At 37.8% G+C, this 15,241-nt stretch overlaps 1 protein-coding gene across 1 annotated transcript; it reads right to left on the bottom strand.

Moving 5' to 3' along the window:
• Positions 1 to 1,464: 1,464 nt before the first annotated feature.
• On the bottom strand, positions 1,465 to 14,484 carry Loxl2 (Lysyl oxidase-like 2). The gene is made up of 9 exons (XM_073076572.1): positions 14,145 to 14,484; positions 12,639 to 12,779; positions 11,915 to 12,174; positions 11,339 to 11,570; positions 9,036 to 9,187; positions 7,556 to 7,692; positions 4,571 to 4,728; positions 3,549 to 3,643; positions 1,465 to 2,354 (listed from the first exon to the last, which is right to left on the bottom strand). The coding sequence occupies exons 1-9, from the start codon at positions 14,326 to 14,328 to the stop codon at positions 2,232 to 2,234; spliced, it is 1,482 nt and encodes a 493-aa protein (XP_072932673.1). The 5' UTR covers positions 14,329 to 14,484; the 3' UTR covers positions 1,465 to 2,231.
• Between the last annotated feature and the right edge of the window lie 757 nt (positions 14,485 to 15,241).

Here is a 15,241-nt window from a genome sequence, read left to right as displayed (position 1 = left end):
ATTTCAAAATCGGTATTATGAATTTAAAATTACACTTATCGAAAGGCCTAAAAGTATTTGCGGATATTCTAAAAGATATTTGAAGTATACCAATCTCCACACAGCAAGCGTGGTGAAAAATGGCCTATCATTCTAAAAGAACCGAGGAACTATTTGACCTGGTGCCTACGTCACCATTCCTCCATCGCACCAGTCGCCGAAGGATGAAGTTCCATCCACATCAACTGGACCCGTGGCGGTCCTCCACGATTCGGTTTGCACGGACGTTCTTGTCGAGAACGTGTAAGATGTGGAATGATTTTCCTCCTGAGGAGTTCCCGGAGCGCTGGGACATGGGGCTCTTCAAAAAAGGTGCAAAAAAAGCTCTCATACAAAGCCGGCGATGCATTGGCGACTCCTCTGGTGTTGTAATGTCGTAATGTAAACAAGTAATGTTGTAATGTAAACAAGTAGTGGGATAGTTCATACACACTACAGTAGATACACTTTTTTTTTTTTTGGTTACGAGGGGGAAACCTTCAAAAGGTATCCTATGCCGTGGGAGCGACACGAGGTTATGTGGGATTCTTACCGCACTAAAACCCCCCCGGTGGCCGTCCTCGGCGCTGCGTAGAGGGCTCCGGGATCTCCAAAGGAACGCAACCGGAGTGCTCTTAGCGCGTTGCCCCATCGGGCTCTGCCCAGGTGAGCTTGACGCTCGCCACACCGTCTGGTGGGCACGACGGTATGCGACCACACATACCGCCGTCCTTCCCGGGGTTGCTGGCCGGGCGGTTCGAGCTCTCACTCTTGCCGCCCGCAACCCCGGAAGCCCCTTTTAGTCGCCTCTTACGACAGGCAGGGGATATCGTTATTCTGGTCCCGGAACTACAGGGACACCGCGCCGGTGGGCGTTTTCTACGCCCGCGGCGACTCCTCCTCCGAGCGTGTTTAGCGTGCTCCCTAACTCGCTCGGCGTCTTCCTTCGCGGACATGACTATGAAGGTGATCATGCCTTCCCAGGCTTCGCTGCGCTAAACCATCGCCCCAACAATGGCCGCTGGAGACAGGTCCAGTCCCACTTTTGACACGAGGATCCGCCGCTGAGACTCCCACGCTGGGCAGTACTGCAGCGTGTGCTGTGCGGAATCCTCGTGGTGCCCGCAATGATGGCACTGGGCCGTCTCTTCCCTCTGTATCCTGTTCAGATACTCACCGAAACAGCCATGTGCGACAGTAGATACACTTATGACAAGATTCACAGACAAACGAGTTATATATACATGTAAGGGACACATAAATTCAACATTTAGTCGTCTGCAGTTGGGATCGAATCGAGTACCGTCTGCATAAAAGTCTGGTTACATAAATACCTAAGTTTATGACTGAGAAATAAAATAAAACGAAACTTCTATTTAAACAATTTATTATTAAACAAGATTATAAAAAAAACATTTTACTTACCATACAACAGAATGAACAATTATTATTAGCAAATATGATTTTTTCAAATATTTCTAATACGACGTTGCACATTTCTCACTTTTAATTTAAGTGTTAATATTTTTACACGAAAGTTAATTTGTTTTTTGACACATGAAGAATTGACGCTGACTCAACGAACCCGAAAATGTCTCGAGAGACGTGACATTCGTGCAGAAATGGCCGAAACACGAGATTTTTAGCAGAAAATGGCGGTCTTTTAAAAATGTGCCTAAATTTCGGCACGCGATGAAAAAAATTATGAGCGGATTAAAATTGAAATTATGACACGCAAATGTTTTTAGAGCAGGGTTAAGTTGGATCTGCTTTTAAGTTTTATATTTAGAATTTTAAACGCCCATTAATAATGAAAAATGCTTCGATTAAATATATTGGATCGAAGCATTTATCATTCAATATACTTGATCCAATATATGGATAAATGTATCTTATTTTTACCATTTTCAATTTAAAGCAGACAAATATTGACAAATGTCGATCTTTAATTAGCAAAAATTTGGACAGGTCGATTATTAATATGGGTATGTTACACCCAAAAACGGAACACATATATGCAGGTACTTAAAATGGAATGCACAAAATATTGTATTGCACTATTTGGTGATGGCAGTTTAAAAAAGATAATAATAAAAACAAGGAACACATTACAAATTAATTAGATCAATAAGGCAGTATCAATTTCTTAAAATTTACTAGTCTAGTTCACGGTTTTTAGCGATTAAACAAACATAACATCAAATTTACATAACTTATGGTCGTATTAACATGCAACCGTAGACAGCGGCGTAGGAATCCGTCAAGCGAAGAGTACAGGAGGCTGCGTTGTTATGAAAGGTCTGCTCTGCCACTCTGGCATGAGGATTCACTGCCACCTGAAAGTATTAAGCATTTGATTATGGAGGTAACACCACCATATCTATTTCTGTCTTATAGCAGCTTAAGTGTTGTGGTCTGATTTGAATGGTGTCATAAATGGTGAAAGCAGTGATAGTTTAGTAGTTGAAACACGGCCTCCCGATCGGGGGGTCCGAGGTTCGAATTCCTCTGATTTTTAAATTATGTACGTGTTACAACTTAGTATCACTTTCTTTAACGGTGAGGGAAAAGGTCGTGAAGAAACCTGCATACCTGAGAGATCTTTAAAAAAAATCAAAGGTTCACAAAAGTCTACCAATTCGCACTTGACCAGCGCGGTGGACTATGGACTAATCTGACTTTGCTAAAGCTGACTTCCCACAGGCCACTCATATTAGGCTTTATTAAAGTTGTAAGGGCAGCAGTAAGAGTGGTTCCTTTTTTTTTTCCACGTCAATTTTTTATTTGAAAGTAATCACTCAATCCTGAACAAAATAACAATCTCAATCCAGATCACAGCCAATCCTGTAAGCTGTTCTACTGGGAAATTATCTCTTAATCAAATACTTCACACGATCTTGTAACACCGGAAAAATCAATATCCAGTCTTGAAACCTCAGACCAAATAAAAATACAACGCCATATGGAATATTTCATTGAAGCACAATGCGCACTAGAATTTCTTTGAGTGTCATGATAAATTTCGTGAATGTTGTAACTTGCACTTCTTATATGAAAATACATTTACTCACTTGAAGGCACAATAATGTCATTTCTTGTTTCTAAGTGTACAAGTAAAGTGTACAATAGTACAACAATGTTCAAGATTATTTGTCCGGAACGCTCCTTATTATTACTTCTAGGTACTTACATCGAACTAGCAATAGCTTTTATAATGAAAACCCGACTGTTCAAAAAATACAACCTAATCTTTTAGCTCTCCCACAAAGAAGACGAATTTTACAATACTTTACTATATGATTAAATCCGGTAAGCCGGGCTGCAGGGTATATCAAAGATTGCGACATATATACATAAATACGATCAAAAAAGATTACTCTTCGTTATCGGGTAAAAAAAATACGCAAACTAGTACACTCCAATTTGAGTTTAGTCTAATTTTTTAGTCTAAGCTCAAACAAAACGCCACGAAGGCCGTCCTCATCATTTTTCACAGAATCACTTAAGAGCGATCGGCGTCAATTTATCACCTTGAACGTGTAGTCCCCGGGCTCCACGTCCGTCACATCCACCCACTGGCAGTCTATGTTGTACTGGTAGATATCTGAGCAGTTCACTGACACACCTGGAAATAATTTTAAGTTTAATGTAAATTGGTTGTTTTGCCTGACAATAGCGTTAAGCGCCTTTGTGTTTAGATTTCAAGGTTTTTTTATAATAATATAGGAATAGCAGACGAGCATGCAGTCCACCTGATGATAAGTGGCTACTGCAACCCATAGAGAATGGACATCTGTAATCAATCCCAGATAGGGCTAGATATTCCTACCCGAGGTCGGTCACAGATGTGCCATTATTCCTGAGGACTAAGCTGGAACGCCTCAGAAAAGTAACATTCCTAGTCAGCCTTCAAACTAGAACACATCAGCATTTAACACTGCTGTTATTAGGTAGAAATAGGTGTGGCGGTGGTGCCGCCGGAGTCGAATCACAAAAAGTTCTACCACCTTCAAACAACCTTGTGTTTTAAGAGATACCTTTCTATGGTAAGGCATACTTAACCGAAGCGTTCCCACTTAGTCCACAAGGTTAAGAATGCTTTAGTGGCCGATCTCATGTAGATAAGGGAGAACTCTTAAGCCCGCTCCACATTCTCGCGAGAATCTCGCGAGAACACGAGAAAAAACCGTTTCGTATAGGCTCCACATTCTCGTCTCTCGTGCTTTTCTCGCGTTGTCGCGAGATTCTCGCGAGATTATGGAGGGGGCGTTATTTTATTTGAGGTTGATTACAATGGTCCATGGATGGCAATGAGCATTATCATGCATGTGAACTGCATACTCATTTCTTACTTCTATATTATAAAAACGAGTTGAGAATAGAGAACTAATATTCAGTTTTTAAGTCTACATATTTTGTACAGCTTTGAAAATTGCCTACGATTTTAAAGATTACACGAAACACGGTGCAATTTAAATGAAATATAGAGTTTTTTTAAAATACTGTTACAAAAACATTAAATTTTCCTTTTTTATAATAATTATTTCATTACCTTGGTCCCCGTAATTCTTGCAAGAGTATTTCCTCTCGATTCCCGGGAGGCAGGTATTGTCTTCTAAACAGAAGGAGGCCTTATGACCCTCGGCCACTCGGTTACCTCTGGCATCCAGGACATCAAATGTTGCGAACACCTCCATACTATGGTAATGCCTAAAATAAAAAAGAAACATTTGAATTCAGAATCACTTCCAGAAAGTGAATTTTACTTACTCGTCAATCAGTTTTTTTCTAATATGACGGCACTTCCATAAATCATAAAGTGGGTAGTAAAACGTAGTGGTTATATTCTCTTTGGTGGGTACAACGAGGTAACTATAGTTTTACCCGCTCTTACGCAACTCCGGGCGCTAGTACACAGAGCGCGCGAAAACAAAACTGGTTCGGCGGCAAATAATCGAGTGTGTTTCGCGAGTATGTATGTATTCCTTATGTTAAAATATTGTAAATTCATAGTGTGTGTAAGTGGCAGTGGATCTGTGACGTTTTAGGAAGAGCCCAGTCCATGTGGAGTTGGACAAATATCCATGAGCTGCAGTAACCACGAACAGTAAGTTATTTTGCTTCTCTAACATACATTGTTGAAGTTTACTTTGTCGTTGAGAAGTGTAAGTTTTACTTCAATGCAATGTTCTGCAAGGTATTATCTTTATTTTTTGGTCTGAGCCAAAAATATTTTGTATCTAACACAAAATTACTTACGCACTTCAGGTTATTCTTCATTTACGTGACCTTTGTTATCAAATATCTAATCTAAAACTGTCTCGAACAAACCAGTAAAGAAAACTGAACTAATCATAAACTTCATGTTTCCTACAAGCTTTTGTTGTTTATTTAATTAAAATACTTTGTAGGTGCTAGAATCCTTCATGTTTTATGCTAAACAGGTCTATATCTGTTTAAACAGTGTTTAAGGTGTAGTTTTAAGGGTAGGCTTAGTAAATCTAAATGTGGTAGAACCCTCTAGACGAGCATGCAGTCCACCTGATGGTAAGTGACTACTGCCACATCTGTAATCTTTCCCACATTCCTAAGGTCCGCTTGATGCGCCGCTTCATCACGGACTAAGTTAGAATGCCTTGGAAAAGTACGGCTTCCTTACCACACCATTCAAACCAGAAAACAGCAGCGCTTAACACTGCTGTTATTAGGCAGAAATAGATTAGGCGGTGGTGGACAAAGACTCCTATCACCCTTTAATGTATGTATGTTTGTGTAAATAAAAGGCGCAAGAGATGTATGGGATCGACAGATTTAACACAATTACCTGTGTGATCGCTTTCGACCGAAAATTCCAAAATCGTTTCCCAATAGGGCTCTATGGAAGAATGAAAACAATAGATTCCTAATTTATGCGCTAAATGTAATATGTAAAGCATTGCTAAGGTTTGCTTTGTATTTGAGGTCTGATTAATAAATATTGGACTGTGAATTTTGTAATTAAGAAGAAAAAAATGTTTTCAATAAAATTATTATTATATTGTATAATAAAGTTGTGCGGAAAAAGCAATAAAACCTATAATTGCGTACTGAACGAATTATAATTATTACATTTAATATTATTTTAAATTTATTTAAATATATATCACATCTATGGAATGGAATGAAATATAATATAATAATTGTATCGTATTACTTTATACATATTTGAAGGTGGTAGAACCCTTTGTGGTTCGACTCCGGCGGCACCACCGCCACACCTATTTCTGCCTAACAACAGCAGTGTTAAGCGCTGCCGTGTTCTGGTTTGAAGGGTGTGGTAAGGGAGACATACTTTTCCGACGCGTTCCATCTTAGTCCTCAGGGGTAGCGGCGCATTTGTGGCCGACCTCAAGTAGGAATATGTAACCCTATCTGGGGTTGATCACAGATGTCCATGGGCGGCAGTAGCCACTTACCATCAGGTGGACTGCATGCTGGTCTGTTACTCCTATATTATATAAAAAAAACACACACACACACACTTTCATAAATATTATTTTTATTTGTTTGGACTCTATTTAGTAACTTTGTCAATGGTACAACACCTATAGCGTCCAATCTAACCGTCCTTCTTTTGTCGTGGTGTTGTATTTCCGTTTCACTTGGCCTATCAAATGTCGAAAGTCAAATATTGGTTTTGTTATTTTTGTCAATTCTTTAACTTCTACGGAAAAATACTAGGTAGGTATAATTCAGAATCGCTATAGGCCCGTATGGTCAACTACAGTAACAATAAATCGGACATGTCGAAGAAAAGTATCATTCAGGACTTATTACGAATTGGTACCAAGTCGATCTGGATATTTCCTATTTTATCTTACTGAAGTATCAAACGAGCATACTTCCACAATTGAGACGAACCCAATGATATCACTACATGTTACAAATGTTCAAATAAGTTAAGCTGTTTGTGCTGGTGGGAATGCCAAACAATGAATCATACATCTAAATATATATAACTCAAAGATGACTGACTGACATAGTGATCTATCAAGGCACAGCCCAAACCACTGGACGGATCGGACTGAAATTTGGCACGCAGGTAGATGTTATGACGTAGGCATCCGCTAAGAAAGGATTTTGATCAATTCTACCCTCAAGGGGATAAAATAGCTATTTCAATATACCTACGCTCGAAAAACATTACCCTCCACAGTGAGGTAAAAAAATAACATTCTGTATTGGGGCTGCGTGGTGGAGTATTCCCGTTCCCACTTGTGAGTAGAGTGTGCCCAGCAGTGGGACATAAACAATTGCAGCCATGTTCAATTTTTTAAGTAATAACTAGCTGACCCGGCAAACGTGTTGCCATATAAAAAAAATGTCAAGGGTTAGGGAACAACCCTTATCACTTAGGGGTATGAAAAATAGATTAGTAGCCGATTCTCAGACCTACCGAATATGCATATAAAATTTGGTGAAAATCGGTAAAGCCGTTTCGGAGGAGTACGGTAACTAACACTGTGACATGAGAATTTTATATATAAGATAAACTTACATGTGACAAAGGTGCCATTGCCAGAGATGTTTTGGCAAGTAAGGTCTGAACTCAGCATTACCGATGTTCAGAGAGGATGCCGTGAATCTCAGCAAGCGCCTGGTCTCGAATTGCCAGTTCGTGTTGGTTTTCTGTATCTGAAATAAATATTTTAAAAAGTTAAAAATAACCTATTTGGTATTTTCTCTACAACTATTTCATTTAATACACGTATAATGACATAAAAATAACATATTATACGTATATCGGATCCGCCATTTTGTGTTCCCTTCTCCGCCATTTTGAATTTAGGATACATTAATAAGCTAATGATGCATTGTCAAATCAAATGTGTTTGCAAAATTTACGTTTAATGGATACGGGGTTGGAATTTTGAATAAATGGTACTTATTTTAATTTTCCCAGCACTAGGGCATTAATGGTAGGCTATAAGTATCCAAAATATTGTTTAAAACATCTACGGAAATATCAAAATATCCAGAACTTTACAATGACACCTCCAATAAAGGTATGAGATATTGTGTGAAATTTCGAAACAGTATTAATATAGGTAGGGTTGCCAACTGTTTCGTTTTCCCAGGATATGTCAAGCTTTTTATGGTGTACTTACTTTTGAGTCCCGATTTTTTTTATTAATCTGTGTTTTGTTAGCTTTCATGTTTTCAGTGTTTGGCCTACCAAAAATCGAAATTTGTTTATTTTAAATTCCCTTTATTAATCTCTGTTTTAAATATAAACATCTTGATACTTATTACAACTTTCCTGGTTTGTCAAAGAAGTGTTTTTTTTAGTTTCTTGCGCCACTTTTTCTCTCTAACGAAACACATTCTGAAATGGTGGTAGATTGTTTTTCAAAGAGTTCTATATGAATTCTTTTTGAATAAATCACAATTAAATTTTAGAACATGTGCATGGCAACCCTAAAGGTAGGATTAAATATTACTCTTCAAGCGATTAAGCGTTATACGTTTATTCATTCGGAAACGCCTGATCCAGGTGTAGGTAAGCCGGTTATCCGTCGAAATTCTACGAATCGATTTCAACCGTTCAATGCCGATTGGGGCTTTATTTATGTGTAGTATAAGTGAGGAAATGTTGAAAGCTGAGGATGCCTTTTTATTATTAAAATGTGTTTTGTTTGTTATAATGGGCCTCATAGGATTCATATAATTGATTTGTGAAGTAAGTTATATATACATATATATATTTATTGATTTCCAAATCGAAATGAACAGCAGCTTACCTGATATAATAGCATTGAACGATTTCTGCACTCATAGCCCTTGAGTAGGATTCCCCGTGTCATGGGTGTAATGAACACAATGAGGGATACATAAACACCCAGGTTCAGATCAAATATTTAAATTGTTCAGATATTTGTCTGGGCGAGGATTGAACCCGGAAATCCTTCTCGCATCAGCCTGATTTGGTCACCACTCCCCCACGCGGGTGGTCAATTGAGCATCTGGAAGCAACTTACTTCATAAGCGGACTTGCTCAAGCAGTTCTCCTCCATAGCACATTGCAGGTGGAACATGGGTACGTCTTGCAGGTGTGAGGTCCGCTCTATTACATTCGTGTCCAGGAGGAGATCTGCCAGCTGCTGGGTACACACTACTGCTGCTACATGACCTGGAATACAGGTGTTTTTTAGAGGTGCTAGGACCCTTTGGACCCCGTTTGTTTTGGTGGCACCCCCGCCCCACCTACTTCGGCCTCATGACAGCTGTATTAAGCGCTGCTGTGTTCTGTTTGGAAGGGTGTGATAAGGGAGACATTGTCCCTGTAGTTCTGGGACTGGAATAGGGCGACGGAATCCCTAGCCTGTCGTAAGAGGCGACTAAAAGAGGGCTGCCGGGGTTGTTACAAAATAAGGGAGACATACTTTTCCGAGGACCTCTGAGGACCTTAGGAAGGAATATCTAATCCTATCTTGTGTTGATTACAGATGTCCATGGGCGGCAATAGCTTGCCATCAGATGCACAGTATGCTCATTTGCTTTCCAATACATCTATTATAAAATAATACTAAAATTCTCCTTGCGTAATATTTGAATGACCTTTAGATAATACATACGATTATATTTCAACAAAAAAGAATTAAATCACAAAAGTTTGGAGCACTTAAATATCTATCAACGTTGAAAAGGTTTAAGGTACTCCTAACAAAATTTAAGTAAACCGTAGATTCATTGCCTTTAAGGGCTTGATAATTCCGAAGCCCTTGGTAATAAAATCGGTAAGTTACTACCCCAACTTGTAGTGGTAGATTCTATCTGTATAATTTATTAGGATTCTATACGAATGTATTTGAACAATCTTTAACATTAACTTAGTATTTTTACTGTCTGTACATTGGAACCCTTTGCAATTTGACTTTAGGGGTACTATCGCCTGACCAGACGAGTGCTATTAGCATACCCGTGGTCCCGACTGAGGGTGTTTAGAGGAACACCGTGGGGTTTTAGTCGATAAGAGTCCGGCATATCCTCTTCACTGCCTATGCAGCAGAGGAACCCATAAAGGGTTTCTCCACGAAACAATTTTGAAAGGTGATGGAGTCAGTATGTTCTGACCGATAGGTACCACCGCCACACGCATTTAGCGTAAACCAGTTCTGCGTTTCGGTGGAAGAAGAAGAAGAAGAAGAGTGGCTTTCAGTTGACTTGCATATGAGGTGACTATCTTAGTCCTCAGGGGTCATACATCTGTGATCGATAGGAGTAGAAGACGAGCATGCAGTCCACCTGAACGTAAGTGACTACTGTCGCCCATGGACATTTGTAATCAACCCTAGATAGGATTAGATATTCCTGCCTGAGGTTGGCCACAGCATGCGCCGCTACCCCTGAGGACTAAGCTGGAACGCCTCGAAAAAACATGTCTGTCTCCCACACCCTTCAAACCGGAACACAGCAGCGCCTAACACTGCTGTTATTAGGTAGAAAGGGGTCTAAAACAAAGGGTTCTACCACAAGTAGTACCTCTGTCATGTGTGGTATGATTATATATATCCATGGGTGGCAGTGAACACTAATTCACGTGTACTGCATGTTTGTTTGCTATTACAACAATGTAAAAAAACACAACTATATATTTTAAAAAATCGTCTAATATTAAATTATTTCAGTAGTAAGTAATATTAAAATATATTTCATTTGAGCAAAAAATATTTCAGTGCAAATATTTTATATCTCTCGCTAAAATCTTTTAAGCCTAGCCTATTTCATATAGGCAAAGCTAGATTTAAAGTCCCTTAGGGTATCGTGCAAATTTATTCAGGATTTATATTTCAAATCCAAGTTTACACTTAATACCTACGAGATGCCTGTAAATGAGAGATATTTTTTGTAAAATCGTATGAGAGTTCCGTACTCAAAGCGCAAAAAATTGAATCCTGCTGCAAAACTTCCGCTCTCTGTCTGTCTATCTGTCTATCACACGGCTTTATTTCTTGAATCGTAATAGATAGATACTTGAAAATTTTCAGTATGTATTGCTAAGGGCGCTATAACAATAAATACTAAAAGTAAAAAAAAAATCAGAGAAAAGAGGGAACCCTGTACAAGAAACCGGTATTTTTCGGCATTTTTATAATTATTTAATGAACTATTAAGTAACAAATACTAAAAATTCAAAATAGAGAAAAGCGGGTTAAAGGGGGTAAAGAACATACAGGAAAACGGTATTCTTGGGATTTTTTTTAAGTATTCAATGATTAATAAAGAAAAACCAACATATAAGAAAAATAAAGTCTTTAAAAAGAAACAACTATATTCTTACCAACTTCCCCAGGACACACGACATCCCCAAACTCCCTATGCTTGCACATGAAGAGATTGGTCTCATTTCCTTCACACCGTACTCCGCTCAGCACGATCTTGGAGCTCCCGAAGTAGTCAGTTTGGATGGCCTGCTCCGCGAACCCTAAAGCCAGATGTTTGCAAACAGCTGCTGCTTCGTAGAGGGTCCATCCATCTGGACAGATGCTGCCCCATATGCCTTTGTGATAAATCTACAAAATACCATACTATGTTCATTTCTTTATCGACCATACCCCAGGAATACCTTTTGTGCCTCTAATTATTTTACAATAATAAATTATACCCGTTTGACTTCACTTAATAAATACTTTTGTGGTAAAGTGATCCTTATAAAAATATAAATGGATTTTGTCTTATAAATTTTGGTCAAAAAAAATCTTCACAGTGATTTTGGTAGTAAAATTAGGAATTACTTATTGCTTATTAGTTACAAAATATCTTTTACTTTCTATTTTATTGTTATTACTATTATTATTTTTTTCACATTAATACTTTCTGGTAGGACGGGAAACTTTTGCTTTCATTCAATACTAACCTCGACTCTACCTTCATTAGTACTTCTCCCTCCAACCAATCTCAAACTCGCCGTCCTAGGGTTCAGTACTTCGTGCAAATGTTTCAAAGGTTTCCGTTTGGATGAAGAATCGGCAAGATACGTTTCATCAGTCGTTTCTACACATCTGACGCCGGCAGCTTCGCTTGCTTCACAGTCAGATGCTCCCCATCCAGTGAAGATGCATTCAGTGAGCTTGGTTTCATCACCTTCGCAAACCACGTCATCCATCCAGTATTTGGCTGAAACAATATGGTTACTATTATCAATTTCGAAGATCCTAGGACCGATTTTTAAATTTACTCAGAGGTAATTTATAACATATGATATTTTTTTTTTGGCTACACAATATAATTTGAGTGACCGCTAAATCACGAAAGAATTAGTAAAAGGTATCAAATTTTTTCCCCACGTAAATTATCCAAACATGAGTACAATCTTAGTAAACAAAATTGTGTTCAGAATAAATAATTTGAAATTATTAATAACTTTAGAGTTCTAACTTAATTCAAAATCAATTGTGATGCCCATTTCACGTACACGAGTAAAAAATATTCCACAAGACATTTTCTTCTGACTAAGCTTATTACGTCCTAAGAAATAGATGATATAAGAAATAGATAGGATTAGCGGTGAGATGTAACATCTCAACTAAAAGTTATACTAACCTACTCTCCTTCCAATACCTGGTGAAGTATAAACTTACCATTAGCTTCTCCAAACTGTCCTCCATGAGTAGCAATTCCAGTTCTATTGAAGACCCTGCACACCACCTGAGCGGCAGCGGTATCCCAGGAGTCGTCACATATAGCGCCCCATCGACCAGCATGGTAAATGTACACGTTTCCTAAAATTTAATATGTGTTACATTTTATTACAAAAAATAGTTATAGCCTAGTGGTTGAAACTCGTCTTTTCAATCGGGGGGGTAAGAAGTTCAAATTCCAGGCACGCATCTCTGTGTTTTCAAAGTTATATGCGTACGAGCATTTGCCCGCGGCTTCGCTCGCGTTACGAAGTAATGTTTTCATCCCCTATTTTATCCCCTTGGGGGTAGAATTGATTAAAATCCTTTCTTAGCGGATGCCTACGTCATAACATCTACCTGCCTGCCAAATTTCAGCCCGATCCGTCCAGTGGTTTGGGCTGTGCTTTGATAAATCACTATGTCAGTCAGTCACCTTTGAGTTATATATGAGTTGACTACGTAGGCGACAGTAGCCACTTACCACCACGCTAAGTACATCGTTTACTGCTTTTATTTTATTTAAAACATCATATTTTACTAAATGTACCCAAGTACTTGAATATAAGGTGTAGTGCTTTCCAATTATTTCTCAATGAGATCGTTATTTCTAATTTTGCACATAAAATGTTAGGCTCAATATAATTTTATCATATTATTATATGTCAACTCTTAGTTAAGTATCTTTGTCATTTTAAGAGCCAACGATATAACGATGATAATAATCATTGGCGATTTCACATGAACATTTGGCAGCAATAATAAAATAGTTCGAATTTTATGCGATTCAGGATATTTGTGAGATTAGCTTAATAGTTTGGATATGCTTGGGTTATAACTGGCTGTCATATGAGGCGACCATTAGTCCTCAGGAGTGGTAACGGATCTGGTAGAACTTCAGTTCTATATGGAACTGGTAACAAATGTCAATGGATTAGACCATTTACCATCAGGTGGACTACAAGTTCTTTTGCCACTTCAATTTTATAGAAAAAAAAACCTAAAAATTAAGGCCTATAAATTAAGGCCATGGTCAGTATTCATCTCATTTTTATATCCTCACTAGCTGACCCGGCAAACGTTGTGTTGCCATATAAATAGAAAAATGTTAAGGGTGAACAACCCTTATCACTTAGGGGTATAAAAAATAGTAGACAATTCTCAGACCTACTGAATATGCATTTAAAATTTGGTGAAAATCGGTAAAGCCGTTTTGGAGGAGTACGGTAACTAACATTGTGACACGAGAATTTTATATATAAGATAATTATTCCATACATCGCATAAAAAAATCTTGTTACAAACTTCATATTTCAATGTCATTAAAATATAAAACTTTACTAATTGACATGACATATTTTATACCACGCACAACGATCTCAAAAACTACGAACATACACTAATTAATTAAATGAATGAAACTGCCATCAAATTGTGATACCTAATTAATACTTGATTTTACTTTACCTTCAAACTTCGTGGCACCGCCCGCCAATTTAATTTTGCCTTCCATAAACTTTTGTTTATTCAATAACCTTTGAATGAATGCAGCGCGAACCGCTCGTTCACTTTCATTCACTTCTTTACACAACACTAATACAAACTGCAGTAGTATCCATGAAATTAAAACATTACTTATTTTATGCACCATTTTAAAAGATAATTAAAGGATTGGTTCAAAAGTTATTCCTTGGCGCACTCCGTATTAAAAATATAAAATTTACTTCCAATTTATTTTTTGTTTATGAGAAATTTAAATATGTAAATTTACTTTTCGAAATATTTTTTATCAAAAACACACGCTAAAACTTTAAACTTTTATCAAAAGCTTTGTTTAGTTCCGAAGGACGTTATTTGTACGAAAGCTCCGAACCGACTGGCGTCTAGTTGTTTAAAGAGTTAATTGTTAAGTATTTCTAGTTCAATGTCGAAATCATATATACGTAATAGCCATTCGTAATGATTTAGCTGTTTAAGGGGAAGATAATACGACGTTTGGTAAAATTATTTTTTTACACTAAGTGTTACATTAAATGTGCTTTTAAATGTAAGACATTCATTTAGGTAATAGTAAATGAGCACAGTGAAAAAATGTTTCCAAAGGTATGTGAAGTCTACCAATACGCACTTGGCCAGCGCGGTGGACTACGGCGTAATCCTTTTCATTTTGAGAGGAAACCCATGCACAGCAGTGGGACAATAATGGGTAATGATGATGATCACAGTGGTCTAGGGAAATCTGTAACCAAGTCCATATAAAACAGGGGTTCTACCTGAAGCCAATCATAGAAGCGTTGGCACTCTTGAGGACTAAGATAGTCCCCTCATAAGTCAGTCGGTATCCACATTCTGTTATAAAAACGCAAGAACTCTTTCATGCCAGATTTGCACCAATATAATTACAGATGCGAGGAAGGAAAACTCACAGAAATTCATAAACTTCAACTTATTCATGGAGAAATGACATCAGCTACTATACACTAACACTTATACATAAATTAATTAGGAATATATTGAGTAAATATATTAAAACCCAAAATTAATATAAAAAATATGAATATAAA

This window comes from Epargyreus clarus, unplaced genomic scaffold, assembly GCF_041222505.1.
Source record: "Epargyreus clarus isolate Ecla_fem2 unplaced genomic scaffold, WU_Ecla_fem_2.2 ptg000002l, whole genome shotgun sequence".
NCBI lineage: Eukaryota > Metazoa > Arthropoda > Insecta > Lepidoptera > Hesperiidae > Epargyreus > Epargyreus clarus.
The sequence above is the reverse complement of the archived record's forward strand: the minus strand, read 5'-3'. Positions and strand labels throughout refer to the sequence as shown.